The sequence below is a fragment of the Numida meleagris genome, chromosome 16, assembly GCF_002078875.1.
Source record: "Numida meleagris isolate 19003 breed g44 Domestic line chromosome 16, NumMel1.0, whole genome shotgun sequence".
Lineage (NCBI taxonomy): Eukaryota > Metazoa > Chordata > Aves > Galliformes > Numididae > Numida > Numida meleagris.
Window position 1 is genome coordinate 422154 of NC_034424.1, and position 21140 is coordinate 443293.

The following is a 21140-nucleotide window of genomic DNA, read 5'->3' on the forward strand; positions in this document are numbered from 1 at the left end:
AGTCCCTAACCACAAACCCCGTCCCACTGCCGCCTCGCCATCGCGCTGCCTGGGGTAGTCAGCTGCACTGCGGGCGACTAATCGTCAGTGACACCGAAAGCCCTTTTCTGTACCTCAAGGCCTTTGCAGTGATGAGAATCTCACCCGACATTGCACCTAAACCCACATGCAAAGCTGAATTTCCCAGGGGAAAAAAAGTAAGATGCTCAACCACCCGCTCCCGCTCTCTACGCTCACACATACCCCCCCCGCATCCCTCCATCTCCTACAGCTGTGTCTCAGCCGTCTCAAGCCTCACTTGCTTGGCTTCTCCTCCAGACTAGCAGAGTTGGGCTGCGAGCTGCAGATGTGGGGGCTGAGCCCCTCTGAAAGACTCAAGCAGCAGCAGCACCCTTGACCCAACCTTAACCATAGCCGCAAGCCCTGTTTGTACAGCACCCAGCACAACAGGGTGCTGCTCCAGGACAGGATCCTAGGGGTTACAACAAGTTTAATAACAAAGCCAAAACAATAATAACCACCTTATAATGAGGTTGCTCGGCATCCCCAATGCCTTTATTTCAGAGTGAGCTCTATGCCAGGAGCTCTGGGGCTGGTCCCCTCCCTCTCCTTGCCTGACCGCTGCTGCCTTGGCTCCTCCAGCCCTACGCCAACACGCTGCCTTCTGCCTGTGTAAATCAACCACCCTGCTTTATATCCACCCCTGAGCGAGGGTGAAACCCTCCTGGGTGTGCATATGTGTGTTCTGCAGCCATCGGCTCCAAGGAACACACCTCCTGTGGGGCTGGTCCTGAGCCATCCCATAAGAGTCTGCGCCACGGCAGGAGCAGGGATAACTTGTCCAGCTCTTCTTTCTAAAGGGACATCCACACCTCAAATCACTAGCAGTCCTGCACAGCACTGCTGGGAATCACCCAAATGTGCATGGTCCCTATTTGGAACTTGTTTTCTGCCTGATTCAGGTGCCACATGCTGCTGCAAGCAGAGCCCTCGCTCTGTCTCTGCACCCTCCTCCTGTTCTGGGGTCACACAGTTGCACGTGAAACTACTCTTGGGGCTCTGTTCTCTTCTCCAGGTGCTAGGGAAGCATTACGAAATTACGTCTATTATGTACTAAGCCAAATGCTATCCTTATTCCGGCTTCCCCTGGCTTCCTCTGGCAGCTGTCCCGCTGGACAGTTGGGGTCATGGGGCCATCTGTATAACATATGCCAGAGGGTTTCTCCCCTTGCCCTGCACCGAGCCCTCCAAGTTTTCCTGGATACCATCCGTGCCCAGGAGGGGCTCTGCTTTTCCCCAAGCTTGCAGCTTTGTGCAAGGGGCCCAGGACTCCCTGGGCCAGCTGCTCCACATGCCCTCCAGCCAGCCCATGTCCTTAGCACCCCAACCCACTCCCCGTCACCTCCTGCGGACCCCCGGGCAGGGGCATGAGAGCAGAGGCTGAGCTGGGTAGTGATGGTGGTGGCCGGGGAAGCCAGGCTCACGTTTCAGCTTCTATTTTTATCTGGGAACCAAAGCCTGCCCGTGGTGCAATCCGGAGGCCCCCGGGGGACGTGCAGCCTCCCCAGCTGCAGCCAGATAGCATCAGCTCGCTACCTGCCTTCCTTGTCAGTGTGCCAGACCTCCTGCGAGAGGGCAGCATCTTCTGAGGCACCCATGCATCCCTGCCTGCGGTGTGCAGGGGTTGGGGAGCACTGAGATGTCCTTCTCCTCATCACAGCCAACTGCCTGACACCCAGCACGCCACCACCAGTGCCAGCAGTGGGATGCACATATCCTCGTTGAAGCCTGGCCCCAACCCCATGCCATGCACAACACTGGGAGGGCCAGGATTCACCTCTGGCCTCTGCGGTTGGAAGGCAGCAGGGTGAGTTTGGGTTGGAAAGGGAAGAGGGCACGCGACCGGCGGCAGCAACACGGCGAGGAGCCAGGCAGGGTGTGACAGCAGCCACCCCGAGCAGCCCGGCTGGTCACTGGCTCAGTGCCCATGGGTGGCTCCTGCCATCCCGCCACACAACTTGGAATGCCAGTATGGAGCCAGGACCTGTGACGGTGGCACTGTGTTGGATCTGTGGGATTTTGTTTAAAAAACAACAAAGATTTAGATTTAGTTGACAGGGTTACAGCAAAATGGAAAAACTTAAAGCCCAAGGTGCTCTCTTGGCTTGCAGGCTGTGCTGGGCAGGGACCCTAGCCATGACCTGGTCACCCCAACCCAGCAGTGCTCTCCCAGACCTGGGAACACCGTTTCAGAGCAGCTACATCATGGGCAGCATCAGAGCACAGCTCAGAGCCTCTGTGATGGGCACCAAGGCAGCTGAGCGCCCTTCGTCCCCTGGCCGGCAGCAGCGCCTGCTCCTTTAATTGGGGCGAGACCAGAAGCTGCAGCAGAAAGCGGGAATAAAAAAAAAAAAAAAAAAGCGTGAGAAAGGAAATCTGAGCAAGGCCTGGAGCGATCTAACCAATCCAGCGGAAACAATAGCCCAGGAAGAAAAACCAGTTCCTACACATAAGGTAGAATAGGCTGGGAACGGCTGAAGGAGGGGATGGGAAGGCCAGCCCTGTGCTCGCAGCCTGCAAAACAACCCTGCAGCAGGGCTACAGGCTGCCCGCCCCGCAATGCCCTTCCTGCAGTGCCCGGGCAGCGCAGCAGCCCCGCAGGGCAACGCACAGCTCAGTTCCTCCAGTTCGGGCTCAGCTGGGCTCAGCACCCACGTGTAACTTGGCTGAGATTAGCGCCCAGTCTGACATTAGCCCCGAGGATGGGATTAGCCCCGAGGAAGGTTTGCTCCAAAGGTCTGGGTCCCGCGTTGCCTCCAGGAAGGGGGAAGCCACTGGTGACAGCACAGACCTGCCTGGGCACCACCGCAGCCCTGTGGGGCAGGAGCGTGGGCACAGCTCTCTTCCCTCCTCCCCACACCCGACAGTGGAGAGTGGGCACCATGAGCGGCTTAAAACCTGCAGGGCCACAGATGAGTGATGAAGGCACATCACTGCTAGGCAGCCTATCCGTCTGTCCTTCCCAGACACCCATCCTCGCTACCAGCCTGGCACACACAGCAGGGCAGACAAAGCAGCTCCAGTGTGGTGCAGGGCTGCTGAACACACCTGGTGCACACCTTGCACCTCCACGTGCCAAGCTGGCCCCAGCGCCCCGACATCCCCTTCTGCCCGTCCTGCCGTGCTCCGGCAGTGCGCTCTCCGCCTGCCCCAGGACTTGGCCTTGTTTAGTGTGTGCGGGAGGAGCCAAAGAGAGCAAGGGCAAAGCTGTTCCCAGCACATTTTTCTGCTTTGACACACTCGCCAGCCCTCTCAGGCTGCAGCTGGGTTCCCAGCACGCCGCCTGGCCTTCCCAGCCTGCTCCCCTCAGCGAGCAGCGCGTGGGGCCCTGGATTCCCCCACTATCTGGCAGGGAGCAGCACAGGACAACTGCGGCGGGCAGGAGGGGGCTCTTGGTTCGGGCCCCAGGCACTGTCTGCATGGCCCGAAGCCGCTCTGAGTCCCTGTGCTGAACCAGAGCCCACAGCTGGTTCAGGACCGTGGGTCAGGAACCTGTAAAGATCAGCTGCGGTGCAAGTGCCCAGGACATGTGTCGAGACAAGCCCCAGACACCCGACAGGCAAAGCCAGCCTTCAGTTCAATAACGAAATAAAGATCCTAAGGCAGAGATACCGCATTTGCAACACTGTGGGGCCCCTTGGGCAGCTGGCCAGCAGCCCGGTGGAGGCACGCACTTCGCATCTCGTTTGGCATGTTCCCGCTCGCAACGTCCAGGCTGGGAACAAACCTTGCCCACTGCTCGGGCAGCCCAGAGCCGTGCAGGGCTGTGCGACCCGCGGGGCGGTGACGCTGGGACTCCTCTCCCCGCGCACGGCTCTGCCAGGCAGGCGGCACCATGGGCAGAAGCAGCACCCCCTCAATGCAGCCTTTGCCTCCCAGTCCCAGCACATCCCAGCTGAGCTCCGCAGCCTGGTCCCCCACCCCCCGCACCCCTGCACTGCTCCCCTCCCGTCTCATCGCCTCACTCCGGTGATTCTGTGCTGGCCACCCCTGCTCTGATCACCTCTGTGCCAATTCCCCCCGTGCCAACCGCATTTATTTAATGCCAAGCTTTCCCCTGCTCTCTTTTCCCTTCCCTATAATCTCTGAGGCCTTTCTAACCAGATGCACTTCAGCTCCTTCAAGTCTTGCTGTCATGCTTGCTCCAGGTCATGGCACCCAGCACCCAGCCCATGTGTGCAGCTGGCTCAGCCCCAGCTATGAGCCCCATCTGTGGGGGTGACACCAAGGCCCTGCTGCTAGAAATCCCAGCAGCTTTCTTGCCCTGGATTTAGCAAAGTCTATTCAGTCCTTTTGTATCTTTCTCTTTTTTTTTTTCTTCAGAACAGAATAGAATGAAATAGAACAGAACAGCTCAGTTCAGCTGGAAGGGACCTTCAAAGACCATCCAGCCCAACCGTCCGACTACCTTGGTGCTAACCAGAAGTTAAAGCACCTTATTCAGGGCATCATCCAAGTGCCTCTTGAGCACTGACAAGCCTGTGGCACCGACCACATCTCTCAGAAACCTGCTCCAGTGTTTGACCACCACCACAGGAAAGAAATTTTTACCAATGACCAGTTTGAACCACAGCCCCCGCAGCCCAGGGCTCTGCTTTGTTGCATGAGGTGCCCCAACACACAGCTCCAGCCCTGCAGAGCACAGCAGGTCCCAGCAGCTCGGCGGAAAGCATACCCACACACTGGTGGAAAATGGCTAGAGGAGAAGCAAACAGAAAGCAGATTTGACATTTTGCAGAACAGAAGGGGAAGGAGCGATGCTGGGGATGGAGGGGAAATAACCTAATGCAGGCCTCCTACTAAAGGAGGAGGTTTCTATTCCAACTCTCAGCTCTGCAAGACATCCAACAGCTTGGCCTGGGAGTGTTTGCCACCGTCATGCACCCCTAGTCCCACTGCGACAGTGGCACAGCTCCATGAGGATGTGGTGGCACTCACTGCTGAGGGCTGGCAGGATGCGTGCAGCTGCCAACACAGCCACACGTCCCCTTGGCTGTCACCCAGTGAGGTGAGGGTAGTGGCAACCTGGAGAGCTGGAGCTGCTCAGCACCTCTACAGAATTAAACCGTGACTCCATCCTGTACAGAGCCTGCTGCAATGGGTGGCTTTCTTGGGTCAGCAGGTGGGAAGGAGCAAATATTTGCCTTTGCAAACTCGATTGTTGCCATTGCTGTTATTATGAAGCAGGAACATGCTATCTCTCACGTAATCTTTCTGAGTCCAGAGCAGAGACATGGGCTGGCCAAGTGGATTCACTTCTCCCAAGGTCGCCATTTGTCACCGCATTGTCCTCTGGGTCTTCCCTGGTGACTTTCTGTTTCCTGAGCCAGAATCTTCCATCAGCCAGGAGCTCTGGCAGAAGAAATAGATTCCCCAAGACAGGATTTACATCCTGCTTTAGCCTAGCCACCCTATTCTCCTCTCTGGTGTCCACACGTCCTGTCCCAGCCCTGGTGACCCTGCAGCACCAGCCCAGCCAAGTGGACCCACAATGCATACAGCAGTGCATCATGCCCCATCCTGCCCATCAGCAGCCCAGCCTGACCCTTGTCACAGCACCAAGGCTGCTCTCTGCCCAGGGCTTCTCTCCGTGGTCCCAGCTGAGATACAGCCCAGCAATGCAGCAACTGTCTGTGTGTTCCAGATGTGGAGGGCCACCATGTCACCAGAGGCCCTCAGTGAGGACCAGAACTACCCCTCTGCCTCCATCATTTCTAACAACCTCTGCTGATGGAGATGCCCAACTTCTGCAGGCTTTGCTCTCCTAACAGCTCCAGAACTAACTTGAAGCTTCCCTGCTGAGTCAGGGTTTATCCCCATCCTCATGGAGAGCACAGAAATCTCACACTCTGGACTGTATTGCTCTGTTAGCTCAAAATCAGCCATGCTTGTAGGGGAGAAAGTCATTCTCAGTACAAATCCCACTCCTCTTGCAGGGCCAGTGGTTCTGGGAGGGATTCCTGACAAATACCTTGCAGAGGGACAGGGGTTTAGGGTACAGGGATGGGGTGGGGGCTCCAGAAGCCGTGCCAGGGCAGGGGAGGCCACCAGCACTCTGAGATCCAGTTGCTCTGAGGAGTAATTGTAGCACCAAGACCAATGTCCCTGACCCATCTAGGCAACTCTGGGGGGCTGGGGAAAGGCTGACAGCCCCACACCATGGTCCCTGGCATGGTTCTGCAGTTCCTTCTGGTTTCCTGCAGCTGCACCCTGTCAGGAAAGTCAGCAGGTGCATGAGGATATTTTGGTTTGGTTCTTCAAAGCAGGTACAACTGAAAGGACAGTCAGAGCATCCCCTGAGATGGTAATTTATTCCCTGGCAGGGAGGTATTTAATTAGGACAGGTCTCCTGCCTTTGTAACACATCTTCCACTGGCTGAGTGCCGATGGGCCTCCAAGTCCAAAACTGGATTGACACAGCTGTAGGACATGTGTGGAATAAACCTGTATGGGATGTGCTGCCTACGGAGAAGCCTTCAGTGGAACAAGAGTGGAAAAACAGGGAGTCTGGTGAGAAGCAGGGTGGTGCCAGAAACATTTGGAAGGTTTAAGTGATGTGACTCAACAGCTGCAAGATGGACATTTTCATCACAAGATCTCAGGGGGAGCAGCAACTTTGCAGAGAATGAACATGTGCACCTTACAGGTGGCAGGGGCACTGCCAGCTCTTGCAGGACTTCTCCAAAAGGATGTCCCAAAAACAGCTACAGAAAGAAGCCCACGCAAGGTGGGAACTGGGACCTACAAGAGGAAAGTTCAGGGGAGCCACTGGGGCTGAGCTGCTGCAGCGCTGTGCTCTGCCAGAAGGCCCCAGGAGGTCTCTGCAAGGAGATGCGACACTGACTCCCACCATCTCCAGTCTGACGCCTTCAGATGCGCTGCTGTGACCCCATCAAATGCACATCGGTGGTGTGTGAGCACGTCCCAGCACACAGGCACCCAGGGAGCTCACACACTGCACACTTGTGTTACACACACAGAAGGGTAAAAGAAAGATCATAACAGACAGATCAACTTGTGCCATTGTTTAGGCTTTCCCTGGTCCCAAGTGTTTTGCTGTCTGTGATTTCAATAGCAGACTGGAGGAGAGAGAGGGGAGACAGATGGAGGGAGGAGCAATGCAGCCCCACTACACCTGCCTGCTGTTGCTCTCTCACGGACCAGCATGGCATCAGCCAGCACGTGCAAAACCTGAATTTCACCTCTCGAAAAAAAACAACACCTGTGAATGGAAAGTGCTGCTGGGCTCTTGGAGGTTAGGCCGCAGAAGGGAGGTGTGCGCCCATTCCTTGCATTCCTCCCTGCTCCTGTGGGATGGTGGCAGGGTCACTGCGGCCAGGATGCAAGCTGGGCTCGGGGGGTGGGAGCTCAGCACTGTGGCCTCGCTGGCTCCAGGCGGGGCTGGGGCTTTGCTCCTCACTGCAGGGCTGGGTCCCCACTGGGGGCTGTGCTAGCACACGAAACCTCGCATCTATTTGGGCCGCTCCCAGCATCACTCGGACGCAGGTCCCTCATCAACCAGTGCTGCATCCCCGGGTGCCATCGCTCTGCCTGCAGCGCCCCATGGTCCTGCCGTGTGCACGGACACAGCATTGTGTCCCCGTGGCCACCGGCTCGCCCACACGCTGGATGCTCCAGAGCAGGAAACCTCGGGCTTGTCTGGCCATTCAAGCACAGCTGGAGGCACATTCTTTCCTCCAGCACCGAATCACCCGTTTGGAAATTGGGGCGCAGAGTGGGGCTGTAGGAGCTCCAGCCACTCCGTGCTCCCATCCCCGTGCCGGCTCCCTCCCAGGCACATGCGCGAGGGCACGGCGCCAGCAGCTGATGGGAAAGTTCAGGGTCGGGGCGAGCCGTGGGGAGAGGCACATAAAGGAGTTATTGTGCCGCGGGTCTCCCTCGGCTGTGCGTGTATGGGGCGAACAGTTAAAAAACAAAACGCAGCCCAGAAATATGACAAGACACCTTTTTCCCAGGCTGCTGTTAAACTCTAATTAAACATTTCAGCACACTCAAGCAAGGGAATGTCTGCTTCTCAGGCCCAGGCGATCTCAGCTGGAAAACATCTCCTCGAGTGCGAACAGACTCACACAGAGTGACCCAGAAAGATGCCCCTCGGCCTGTGGCGATGCAAACACACACGGCAGGGTGGGAGATCTGCTCACACCGCCTGGATCTGGGGGTCGGGGCTGCATCCTGAGGACACTGGGCAGTGCAAACAGCACAGATCATGTTCTGAGCACGCGGCTGCCCTGGGTGCAATGTGGAGCCAGGCTCAGGGCAGCCTCAAACACAGCCTCTAAGACCCTCAGATTGCCCAAGGGGCAAGATTGCTGAAGAGCTTTGAATCCGCCTCATTGCCATGAGCTGTGTGTCTCCGCTGAGCTGAGACATGGGAACCCTTCAAGCAGCGCTACTGTAAAACCAGGCAAGACCAGAGCTGGCATCATGCTATCTCAAAGAGTGAAGAACAAACAAAACAGCACAAAAGAGCAAAGAAACAAAGCCAAGCACTGCAGGGAGTTCCAGGACTTCTCAACCACGGCAAGCAAGCAGAGGGGCACAGGGTTTGATCTGCCCCTCTGCAGGTCCTCCCAGTGCCCAGCACCGCGATGCCTGGTGCCAGGCATGCATCACAGGGCCCTTCTGGTAGCACCCAGCCACCAGCCCTCTCCACTTTATCAGACACAGACTTTGCGTATCAGCTTCAAAAATCCCTCAGCACCTTGTTTCCAGCATGCACAGACAGCATAAGGCATATGGGATGTGCTGCCACAGTGGCTGAAAACCTACAGAGAAGCCTTCGGTGGAACAAGAGTGGAAAAAGAAGGGGGTCTGGTGAGAAACAGAGCAGTGCCAGAAACCTTTGGAAGGGTTGAGTGATGTGATGCAATGGCTGCGAGATGGACTCTGGCAACATTTTCAACACAAGATCTCAGAGGGAGCACCACCTTTGCAGGGAATAAACATGTGCATCTTACCTAAAGAGGCACTGCCAGCTCTTGCAGGACTTCTCCAAGAGGATGTCCCAAGAACAGTTTCAGAAAGAAGCCCACGCAAGGTGGGAACTGGGACCTACAAGGATTCACCCCACCTGACATAAGGCCAGAGCAGCAAACCATGCTTGGTCTTGCTGGAGCCTCAGGAGCTGGTGGCTTCCCATATGCATCCTCAGTATGAGAAATCAGCCAAGCCAAGGAAACTCTCATGAGCTGCTGCATGATACAGCATGGTGGCTTTTGCTCACCAGACCCGCAGTCGGGTCAGCATCACAGAACAGCGCTGTGCATGAGCTGCAGGCCCACCACTGCTCACAGATGCCCCTGCTACAAAGTGTGCCACTCACTGATGCTCTTGACACCTAAGAAAGGGTTACCACGAAAATCTGCAATTTCTGGAATTGCTAGGCAGTGGGAAAGTGCTGTGCCCTGCAAGGCTGGGATCGCAGGGACAGCCCAGGCGAGGACACTTGTAATTTGGCATCCCGTGGGGGTGGAATTTGGCAGAACTGGTCTCTCCTGCTCTGAGGACATTCCAACGCCCTGTGCGGGCAGTCTGAATTAAACTCCCTTGATAAACACAGCAGCTGGGGGTTATCCATCTCGAGCCCCTTCGGTTGCAAAGCACCAGCGCTGCTCCCTGCCCTGCAGGGAGCTGTCAGCCTGGGACAGCACAACACCGAGTAGCACCCGCAGCCTGCTGGGATGGCATGTGGCTGCCCAGGGCTCGCAGCCCCGCAGCAGGAGCCATCCCTGGGCTGGAGACATCTACAGGGCTCATTCCCTTCCTGCCCATGCTGCAGGACAGTTAGGTTTTAGGCAGAAATCTTGATTTTTCAAGGGCAACCAAGCCTAGGTAGCAGCGACCTTAAATGCTCTCAGCCAGGCACCCAGGCTGCGCTGCTGTGGGATGTGCAGGGGACATCCATCCCCAGCTCCAGGTCCACCAAGGACACCCTGAGTTTTCCAACAGCCCTGGTCCTGCCCTGTGTCCCAGGACACAGCAGGAGGTGATGGCCACAGGGACTGCAGCGCCACAGGGCACATCCCGCAGCCTTCCTGCGCTCCCCAGAGTGCTCATGACTGAGGAGTTCCAAGTGCTATGATACCAGTAGCTGGTGGTGTGGGTCGGACCCCGACCCATCGGCCAGTTTTTTCCCAGGCTGCCCCCTCCGGAAGGAAGCGCGTGCTGCTGGGAAGGGGCACCACGTGGGGACAAAGGCACTGTGATGTGCTCCTTCTCCCCTCTCTGGGCAAGGAAGGGGGACGCCAGCTGCAAAGGGAAAAGGTTCCCAGGGAGAAGGTGTTAAATGCCCTTCTCCCGTGCTGCTGCCACCTCGCAGTTCCCGGGGTGTGAGAATCAGACTCTATTATCCCCTCATTAGGAACTAACATACTGTACTAACCTTTTCACATGAAAGCTACAGTCTGTTCGCCAACAAAAGCTGACAGTTTGTTCCCAGGAGTGGAAAAAAAACAACCCAACAAACACTTAGCAGGGGCTTGGGGGCCAGCCATCCCCTTGGTGCTGTGGGGACCACGGTGAGCCATCACCAGTGCTATGAGGGGGATGGGGCTTTGTGAGCAAGGGCAGCCGATGCTCCTGGGATGCCCTCACCTGTCCCCCATTGTGGGACTGATGGGGCTGTGGGTATGGGTGCACTGCAGAGAGCCCTGCTCCATCTGGGCATGCTGCCTTGGCTGTCCACAAGGGAGGGGATGCCCAGCTGGCAGAGTCCTCCTGACCCCCAGTGCTGCCATGGCTCCTTCAGGCTTCCCCTGAGCATCCCACAGGGTCCCGTGCTGCTGAGCATTCACAATGCGACTGGCGTGGCCCAAAATCCCCGCTCCCCTTCAGGTTCCCCCCTGGCCACCCCACCCGCCCCCAGCAGCTGCTCAATGGGTCTGGGAGAACATCACCAGCCTGTGAGACCCACAGGAAAACCATCAGCAGGGTGAGTGAGGTTGCAGGCCAGCAAGATGAGCACAGGGGACAGCTCCTATGCCTTCCTTGGATGCTGGCAGGCACTGCTTGAGAATATGAACAGCTGGGGTCCACATTTTTGGCTGGAGACCTTTGTCAGCTGGAGGAAGTGGTCTTGGGAGGTGCCCACAGCAAGTGCTGAATCCTTGAGCAGGCTTCAGCAGCACAACCCACGAGGGTTTCACACCCCTGGACACACATCTGCTTTCCTGCATCATTGGGAAACCCCCTGAGCTCCTGGTTCATTTGTAGCCCTGCAGCCTCAACCAGCTCAATGTGTCTGATTAGGAGAGCAGGAGGAAGGAGGGATGCATGCCTCTTTTTACACCATATTTTCCCCCCCTTATTGCTTCTTTCCCTGCCTGCCTCCCCCTGCACCCACTCTGCAGCTGGCTGTGAAGGCAGCTCCCTCCCAGATACACACTACAGCTCCACTGCAGAGAGGCAGGTGGGTTTGGCATCACACATTTATTAGATCCTGACCAAGACCACAAACTCATTTCTCACAGTCTGTGGCAAAACTCTTCCAGAGGCTTCGCTGCCGCCTCGTGATGCAGTGAAGGAGCTGCCAGTGCATTCTGCTTGGCACAGGAATCAAACTAAACCCACTGGGATGTCTCTGTGTGGCCTGGCTGCTCTCCCTGCACTGAGGCACCTGCAGCTGCTCTCCTGCACCGGTGGAGCTGCGCTTTCAGGAAAGTCTATTTTCTTTTCAATTGCTGCAGTCAGACTTGGGTCATCAGGTTTGGTCTGAAGGTGCAAGAGGACTGGAATTCAGAGGGAAGCAAAAGCATGATAAACACAGGCTGTCCCCTGGTGCATTTCTGTGCTGGTTTCAAGGAGCTCTCCGTTCACTCTGGTGCAAAGTGTGAGTGCTGTAGGCAGGCAGAGCCATGTTGTGGGACATCAGCTCACACAGGTGCCTGGTGGTTTGCAGCAGCAGGCAGGCACCTTGTACAGAGCATGTTTGTGCAGAGCATGGCAGCATCATGTCCAGGGGGCAGAGGTCAGCATGCAGGCCAGCAACCACCTGTGGTCTGCAGTTCAGAAGCATCTTTGAGCCACGACTCGAAGCCAGTTCTCAGGAGGGAAGCTTTGTGCGAGATGAGATGCAATCCTTACCCAGCAGCTGGCAAGGATGTGGCAGGAGCTGGCGCAGAGAGGAGGTGCACAGCTGAGCCGGGGACATGGCCAGTAGCCCTGTCCTCCCCGCCATCGTCCTTGGGCTTTCCACCACTGGCCAAATTGCAAAGGCCCTGAAACCACTGGTGCTCTCCAGGGAGGCAGAGCAGACGTGATCACACTGCCACCACGAGTGAGGATGGGCCAGGAGGGCTCACGCAGTGCCTTCGCCCCAGCTGGGCTCCCTGCCACTCGTCCCCCGCACCGCACTTGGGGCCTGATCAGGTCCAGCGTGGAAAAGTCACGGTGGCATCCGAGACAGCACACTTGTTCCCGGGCAATGCAGTGGCCCCAAACCTGCTGGGAGACCTGGACTCCAGCCGGGAGACACAAATGGGGAAATCGTTTTAGAAGTTGGCCAAAGATCCTCTGCCTGAGGTCTGCCTGAATGTGATAGTTTCAAACAGGCTAAGAAACAACCGAGCAATGAAAATTAACTCCATATGCAACATTTGAAGTTTAAAAAAGTCAATGTCCCCCTGCCCCCCACAACTTTTTCAGTTCAGTCCATGCAACAAAGAGCACATTACAGCCCTGGGCTTGCAAATCCCAATTCAGAGACCTCTTTGGTTCCATCAGCATCGCTACCGAGCACTCTCTGCTGGTCCCCCAAGCCTTGCTGGTCCCCACCTGCGATGCCAGAGGGCTCAGATGCCTTTCTTGGATGCTGGCAGGCATCCCCAGAGCATCAGCCCAAAAGCACTTGCATACAAAAACGATGCACAGAAATGAAAAACGTGACATCATCAAGCACCTAGGTAGAGACTTAGGGGAAAGCAGTTTGCATTTTGGTCTTCAAGGCTAAACCTCAAAATGCAAAGCAAGTCAAAGTCCAGTCCTGAAGGTCCCAGTCCTTCTGGGACTGTGTGCACACCTACCACTGCAGTGGCCTCTGGTCCCAGTGATCTGAAAGAGGCACTGAGGAAAACCTCACAAAAGCAGGAGGTTACCAGGACCTTAGAAGTGGAGCATCCTTGGCAGCCTGGGAGACACGCACTTGGTTCGTGCTGAGCCTGATTCCCCTCAGGATTGCTGCTCTCCCAGCTTTTGTCCAGGCCCAAGGACTGTACAAACTTAAAGGGGACCCACCTTGGTGCTGTCTATGCCCTGCTAGAACACAGAGTGGAGATGGCAGAGGAGGGATTGAAAAATTGGCCTGAAAAGCGAGGCTGATGCAAGCAGCCCCTACGGCCAGCACAGGGACAGCACAGCCCCAACCCAGTGTGCCCCACAGCGCTGCCCCACTCCAGCTATGGGCTGGGGACAACAGGGGACAATAGGACATGCACAGTCCCATGGGCATATGTACATGGCACACAGGGTTTGACTGAGTGGCTCCCAGGCAGTGCAGACAGGATGGATCACACTGTCCTGTCCTCTGCAGCACCAAACTGTCCCAGTAGGATCAGGCTTTTCCTGATCTTCTCTGGGGATCTGCTGCCACGACTTCAGCACAGAGCATGACCCCGGTGCTCCCAAACTCAGCACATACTGCTGCAGATGGGCAGTCTCACCCCATAATGCTGGCTGTACATCTCTGGCCAGTTCTAAATGGTGCAGAGGCACGTGTGAAATTTTGGGGAGTCTCGGGGGAGTTGGGGGAGTGTCAGGACTGCTGGGCCCCCCATGGCTCAAATCCCACGTTTCCTGCTGGCATCCCATCCAAAGCAGCACTCAGCCCCCCTGCCAAGCGTTGCCTGGTCTTTGGGAAAAGCAGCAAGATTTTCTCACTGTCAGCGCAGAACCATAAATCACTACAAATTGCCCAGAAAACTCCACCCCACCGAGGCTGGCTCGGTACGTGGGGCGGCACACGCTGCATGGAGCCCGGGGGCTGACACTCTCCCACGGGCTGGTAGGAATCAAAGGACCCAAGACCAAGCTGGTGCCTTCCCCTTCCCACTTCCAGCCTAATTTCAGCCCCTGGTAAGGGACTTCCTAGAGTCACTGGAAGTGCTGTAGATATTCAGGATTCACACACTCCCCATGTCCTGGGTTTCACCATGAAGGCAAACAGAATTATGGAAAAAAAATTCCAGCAGGAGGCTCAAGCCTTTGCTTGGTGGCTGCCAGCCACTCTTGGAGCCACAGCTGCATCCCAAAGCCCTGAGCGGAGCTGATGGGAGCAGAGCTCGACATGGCAATGCAGCACAGCACGGCATGGCACAACATGGCACAGCACAGCTATGAGTGCTGCTTGGGGCTGCTCTTCCCTTCACTTTGCTGCCCATGGACATGCTCAGCAGAGCAGCAGTTCTTCCTGCTCCAAGCACAGGTGTGTTAATAGCAAGAGCTGGGTGCAAACAGGGAGGATGAGAGGGACTAAGTAGAAAATCACATTTTTTCTGTTAAGGCAAAACACAGGGCTTCTGTTGTGCACACTCCCCATTGTGCAGCAGCCCCCTCCAGCCGCTGCTGCAGGGACAGAGCTGTCTCCATCATATCACTAGGGCAGTCACTGGTGTGGGTGAAATGGGCATGGGAGCAGCGCGGGGATGCTGCAACATGGGGCCTCTCCTGCACAGCGATGGGAGCCACAGGGACTGGGATCACCAGTGCCCGATGTGCCAGTGTCACTCCACTCCTCCCACACCAGCCACCAAGCCCTGTCCCAGCACTCGGGCCTCACCGTGGCTAAACGCCCAACCACAGCCATGCGGCTCTGCCTGGGAAAGCTCAGCAGCGGAGATGAGAGGGAAGCCAACTGCTGGGCTGCCCTCCCCTCCCAGCCTCTCCCCGCCAGCTCTTTCATCTCTGGGTGTGTGGCTCTTTCATCTCGGCCAGCCCGCGGAGGTGTGAACAGCGTGTGGTCCCACCAGCATCATGCCCAAATGGCTGCGGCCTGCAGGGCCTGGCTGCGGCCTGCCCGCTATCGCCAGCTGCCAACATGGTGACGGCAGGCCCGAGTCCGGCCCTGAGGCATTTGTTAAACCTATACATCCCTATCACAGTGTCCATCAGGGTGTCTGGGGATGAGAGCATGGCTGGAGGACTGTGAATCCTTATAAGCAGCATTAAATAACATGCTGATGGGTAGCAGCTGCAAAGAGAGTGCAGCTGGGTAAGGGGAGAAGCTGGAAGAAAATAAGAAAGAGGAAGAGAAAGAGGAGGGAAAAAAAAAGAAAGAAAGGAAAAGAGAAAAAGAGAGAGGAGAAGGAGAAAAAGAGGGAGAAGGATAAGGAGAGGGGTAAGGAGAAGAAGGGGAAGGGAAAGGAGAGGGGAAGGAGAAGGAGAAAGAAAAAAAGAAAAAGGAAAAAGGAAAAGGAAATGGAAAAGGAAACAAAAAAGGAAAAAGGAAAAGGAAATAGAAAAGGAAACAGACAAGGAAAAGGAAAAAGGAAAAGTTCACCCAAGCACCCAGACCCAGAACTCCTGTGTGACACTGGCAGCACCTCCACGCTGCATGTGGTCCCTCCAGCATCCCAGGGCTGGGAGCTGCCCCACAGGCACCATGCACCAGCAGTGACAAGGAGCAGAGCCAGTACTGTCAGCAAGAACAAGAAATGTTTTTGCTTCACATTTGCACGAGCAACAGAAGCAAGCAGGAGCAGTGGAGCGCTGTCACTCAGCCCCTGCTCAGTCCTGCTTGTCCCTGCAGGGTCCAGGACACATGGGCTCTGGTGGCTCTCACCCTGTGGAAGTGAGAGAGCAGAAAACAAATCCAAAAAAGCGAATGAAGAGACTGCTGCTGGTGTAGCTCCCTGCCTCGGGTCAGTGGTGCTGCATGCAGTAGGGTTTGCACAATGCCAGGAGGGGCACAGCATGGGTGCTCAGTGTTGGGGAGCCCCACATCACCTTTGCCATGTCATATAACTGCACCCAAAAGGGCCAGAACTAACACCAAAGAGTTAACACACCACCAAATGTTTCTTCTGCTAAGAGCAAAAGCGATGAGTTGCATGAATGGTGATGACTGTGGGGCAGGGGTGATGCTCTGAAGCAGATCTTACATCATGAGGAGGGGTCTACAGAGCAGCCATAGCTCCCAGATGCATCCTGGTTCACAGAGAGCAATGGCCAAGGGACAGAAAACCAGTGGTGGGACAGCAGGGGAAAGCCCAGCACATCTGGGATGGTGAAAGTAACCACCATTCCCTTCCCATCCAACACTCCTCGCACCCAGGCACAGTGGGAAGATTTGGGGAAGTCTGCACTGCAAGTCTTCACAAATCCTTATGGGGCATCATAGACCCCATCCTCAAGCCTGTTTTCTGCCTGATCGAATGCTGAACAGCAGTGAAAAAGAAGCAATTAGTACTAGTTGCTTATTGAATTGTTTTATAGCCTTGCCAAAATCAGAAGTTTGATGTCCACCCAAATTTAAATTCACCTTGTAAAATGGTCCCCGGACTCGAAGAAATGCAGTCTGTTGGGAGACAGGGACATTTGCCCTTGGTGCATGTGTGCTTTAATCCTGCAGAAGAGGCCAGGCAGGTGCATGCAGCCCTCCCTGCCCCATCCTGATGACAGAGGGGACCCTGCAGAGGTGGCAGGGGCAGCACTGGGTAGGGGGGCTGCAGGCCTGTGCCACCCCACGCTGTTTGTTTCTCTCTGGAAATCTGGATCTCACCTATTTAAATAAACCCTCCGGGAGGTGTGATGACAGGCCAGTTGTTGAGTGCACAGGAAACAGCTGCATTCGATTAGGCAGGGCTAATTTGGTGGCTCCGATAGCCTGGGAATAATAAAAAAATCCCCTCCTGTTGCAGCACTATTTATTTTCTATAGGAAAATCAAACAGAAAGTAAACAGCCCATCAGACAGCAGGAGGAGGCCAGCAGGGTCCTTTCAGCAGATCTGCAGGGGTGGGAGAGCCAGCAATAACACACGTGGACAGCTCATCCCAGCTCCCCAGAAGTACCACCTGGCCTGGGGGTGTGCGGTGCTGGGTGCCCAGGGCAGGGCAGCATGTGCAGAAGATGCCTTTGCAGCAGGTGGGGCACCCAAGAGGCAGCGGCTAGAAGGAGTATCTTCACCCAGAGCATCATCCCCAGGGTACCGGGGGCTGCCCCTCCATGCCTGTGCACCAGCAGGGAAGGATGCAGCTGCTGGGGGCTGTCCCCACCCCAGCTCCCTGAGTCCTGTGTGCCGGGGAAGACAAGGATGTGTCAGCAGCAGCCTAGGGAGCACAGCTGCTTTGGCTTGGGGCAAGGATGGGCTGACCACAGGGGACAGTGTGTCTGAAGGCATCCCAGCTGCTCTGAGCAGCAGGAAAGTACCATTGTCCCCATCCCATCCCCATCCCCATCCTCAGCCTTGCCCTGCAGCCACACATGCACCCCAGCTCACTGGGAACACCCCGTGCTTGCCAAGTGCTGACTCAGCACCTGGGTACAAACCAACAGTGCCATGGCACATGGTGGACTGGGACTTGGCCTCGGGCACGCATGGGGCTGTGGTGGCATTTTGGGAAAGGGCGCACAGATGCAGACAGGTGGCGACTCATTCCTCCTCCACCCCCCCAAGAGAACCAAGGCAGCATGCACTGCAATCCAGCTTCTCAGAAGCTGTTTTCCATTTTTTTCACGTCTCTTTGAAAAAATTGGCCATTGCCCAGCCCTAACTGAGCTAAGCTGCCCCTCCAGCTCCTAGACTCCCAAGCGGCCGCCAGGGCTATTTATGCTGCTGCCCACACAGATTTCCCAGGGAGGGCAATGTGCAGTCCCAGCGAGGCGTGCTGCAGCTGAGCAGCTCGGGCTTTCATTAAGAGCCCCACTCTCCACTGTCCCACTCACACTGCCACATTTCTCCAGGGTAATCCCAGTTCACAGAGCAGGCTTTTGTTTTTCATTCCTGAGATCTCCGACGTGGCGGAGCGCACCCTGAGCATGGGCAAGCAGCTAGCATGGTCGTCTCTTCCCCTCTTCTGCCTCCCTGTTGGAAGCCTCAGCACCAAACCTCAGGGTTGTGCTGCGATGTGGCCATTCAGCCTGTTTGGCTGCAGCATTCTGAGGTTTGGGGTGGCTTTGGAGCCACACGTTCCTGATGGGGACCCTGAAGGATGAGGGGACAAAAGCCACAGCCGGCCACGCTGGCTCAGCACAAGTCCCAGGCACCCTGGGGGGACTCTTAGTGCTCAGCTTATTTTTGGACATGAGAGACATGAAAAGCCCTGGACAGAAAAAGGCAGCTTGCTGGGTTCGAGGTCATCTGCAGGCTCTCACTGCCAGGTCACAGGGGAAAGCAGGAGGAGGGATGGAGGGATTTTCCCAGCAGGCTTCCTCCCTGGCATGCTGCGTGGCTCCAGATGCTCCGCGATGCTGTAGCAAGGCTGGGCACCAGATGCAAAGCAGCTGAGCTTCATCAAGCCTCTCAGGGCAGCTTTACTGTACACCATAAAGTGTTTCATCAGGGAAATTCCCCACCCGTTCTTTTCCCAAAAACAGGCCGGAGCAGGAGGCTCTGAGGTGTGGGCTGGACCCAGCTCTGTGCTGTCCCAGGCCCTTCTCCCACCTCTCCTGGGGTGTCTGCATGGAGACTGGAACTGTGTCCCAAATGGGGGCTGGAGATCAATGGAAATGCTCAAACAGACGCCCAGCGAGCAGCACATGGACACTGCCGGATCTGCAGTGGGACATGGCTGCTGGTGGGGAGTGCACTCGCCGCCAGCAGCAGTTTCCTGGCGTGACTTTTGGCACAGCCCTGCCTCATCTGCTCTAGTTGGGAAATTTACTGATAACGCTGAGGCTGAGATAAAGCAAAACATCCTCCAAACTCACTCCCCACACCCAGGAAGCCCTGCAAGGGAGAAGGCACGCTGCCAGCTCCGGGGCCATGAATGCAGGGCACCCTGGGGTGCCCCGAGCACCGGGCCAGCACCGTGGCACTGCGATTCCCACGTAACCCCAAGAGCACGGCAGTGAGCGGGGGGCCCTTGCATGCCTGACAATAGCGCTTTCCTTCCCCATCAATAGTGGTGAGATGCACGCTGGGCTGACACGGAACTGTGCACAACAAAAGCCAGTGTCCGAACAAATCTTCTCAGGCGCTGGGTCCCCTCGGTGACCCGGGGTTAGCCCGGACTTTTGCTCCCGCCCGGCCCTCCGGAGCAGGAATGTCCCTCTGCACTGTGCCATGGCTGGTTCCCACGCTTCCAACCTGCTTTGCTATTTATCAGCACCGAGCCTCTAATCCCCTTTGTGAAGGTCTGATTCAAGCTCAGCACAATGTGGCGAAAAGGGGGGGGGGGGGGGGGGGGGGCGGGAGAGTGGGAGAGAGGGAGGGGAAACAGTCCCAAAGAATGAAAATCAAACCCTCTACCTTTCCCCCGCTGGTTCCCCAGGGACTCCTCAGGCTCTGGCTGCTGCACTGCCAGCACGCACGCAGCAAGCACCGCTGTCCCCTGGAAAGCTGGGCTCTGAGGTTTGCTGCTCTGCCCCTCTGCTCCCACAGCAGCTGCATCTGATGTGGGATGGATGCATGTGGGAGTGCTGCTGGTGGGCATGCATGGGAGCAGGCAGCATGAAACCCCATCCCTCCTGCTGCAGCACCCCCTGCCAGACGGCCCTCCTGGGCACACCTCTTCAAGGCAGTGGGTGACACGGCTCCATGCCACCGTGGTCACAGCAGAAGCCCCGTGTTGGGCCCTGGTTCCATCCTCATGTGGGCTGGCCCCCCACTTGCTCTGGTGGAGGATTTGTGAGCCCCTTCCCAAGATAACTCAGGAACAAAACAGTTTCCAAAGGCTGCGCTACTTACAAATGAGGGTTTTCAAGCTTTTGTCCTAAATCCAATACTGTTTTCTTTGCAAACGGCAGGGAAAAAACGTAAAAGAAGAAGAAACGACCTCCAATGCTAATCTTGTTAGGTTAAACTGTTCTCTAAACAGATGGAGGTGCAAAGCAATGGGATTTTTGTCTTTTCAAGGAAGGGGTTAGATTTGTAGGGCACTGGGGGTCACTCCAGGCAAACTGGCAGCTTTGGCCTTTGTGTCCCAGGAGCAAGCAGAAAGTGAAGTGTTAACAAATGCTTGGGGCTGAGCTGCCGAGGTGGGAGCAGGGAGCTGGGGGCTTTGCCCTTGCAGCCTTGTTCCAGGCTCCGGTGCCCCTGAGGGCTGGCATGAGGGCTGGCATGAGGCCTGGCACTGCAAGCAGGGCATGTGGAGTGGGCAGAGACCCGCAGGCTGCTCCCTGCTGCTGCCCATTGGCATTCCCCATGGAAAAACTCCCAAAGCTGCCCTGCGGCTCTGCTAGGACTCGTCTCATCTGGTGAGGATGCAGCCCCCAGGCAGGACACACAGCATCCATTGGTCCCCACTCCAAGCCTGATTTCATGTGAGTACCACACAGCCGTGGTCTGCCAGGAGGTTCTGTGCATGCAGCTGTGAAGGGGAGCATTGCCCTTGTGCCCCCTGAGGATGTGACCTGCAGCACCCAGTGGGCGGCCCCAAGGCTGCAGGATCAGCAGTGAGGAGCAGCACTTCTGCCTGGGGCCGGGGATGGGAATGGGCTGCACGATCCTTGCTGCACTCGGGGGACATGTTTAGGATTAACCCAAGCTGAGTCCCTGCTGGCATCATCCCCAGCTGTGGGCAAGGGCCAGCAGAGCCCCAGGGAGCCACTATCACGGCTGCTGTCCCCACATGCAGCCCCATCCCTTCCTAACACCCTGTGTGCCAGAAAATGCCCCAGGTCACAGGCAGCCCCAGACTTAAAGCCACAGCAGCTCTATGTGGTTTGGGAATTTCTGACTCTTCCTACTACAGCGTTATATTTTTTTGTAGCAGGAAAAGGACTTTCCCCTCCAGTCCTCTGGTCCCCTAAAATCAGAGCTGTTGCTGCAGGGCTCTGTGCTGCAGGGCCACCACCGCACCGCTCAGTCAGGAGGGATTGTGATGGGACAGCCTCCCCCAGGCTGGGGGACAGCAGGGCCAAGCTGGGGACGCTGGGATGCAGCAGGAGGACGTGCAGCCATGG

The 21140-nt window shown here is 56.5% G+C and overlaps 1 protein-coding gene across 23 annotated transcripts in view; it reads right to left on the reverse strand.

Annotated features, from left to right (window-relative positions):
• The window catches only part of EXD3 (exonuclease 3'-5' domain containing 3), a 251318-nt gene that overhangs the window by 13993 nt on the left and 216185 nt on the right, over positions 1–21140 (reverse strand). For 18 of the 23 annotated variants that reach the window (XM_021413926.1, XM_021413930.1, XM_021413922.1 and 15 more), the window contains one exon: positions 11493–12534. The exons of 4 other annotated variants lie outside the window; for them this stretch is intronic. In XM_021413926.1, the coding sequence (XP_021269601.1) occupies positions 12088–12534 (447 nt within the window). In that variant the 3' untranslated portion in view covers positions 11493–12087. Of the gene's footprint in view, positions 1–11492; positions 12535–21140 lie in introns of those variants that run through there. One more of the 23 variants, XM_021413936.1, reaches the window with a different exon arrangement.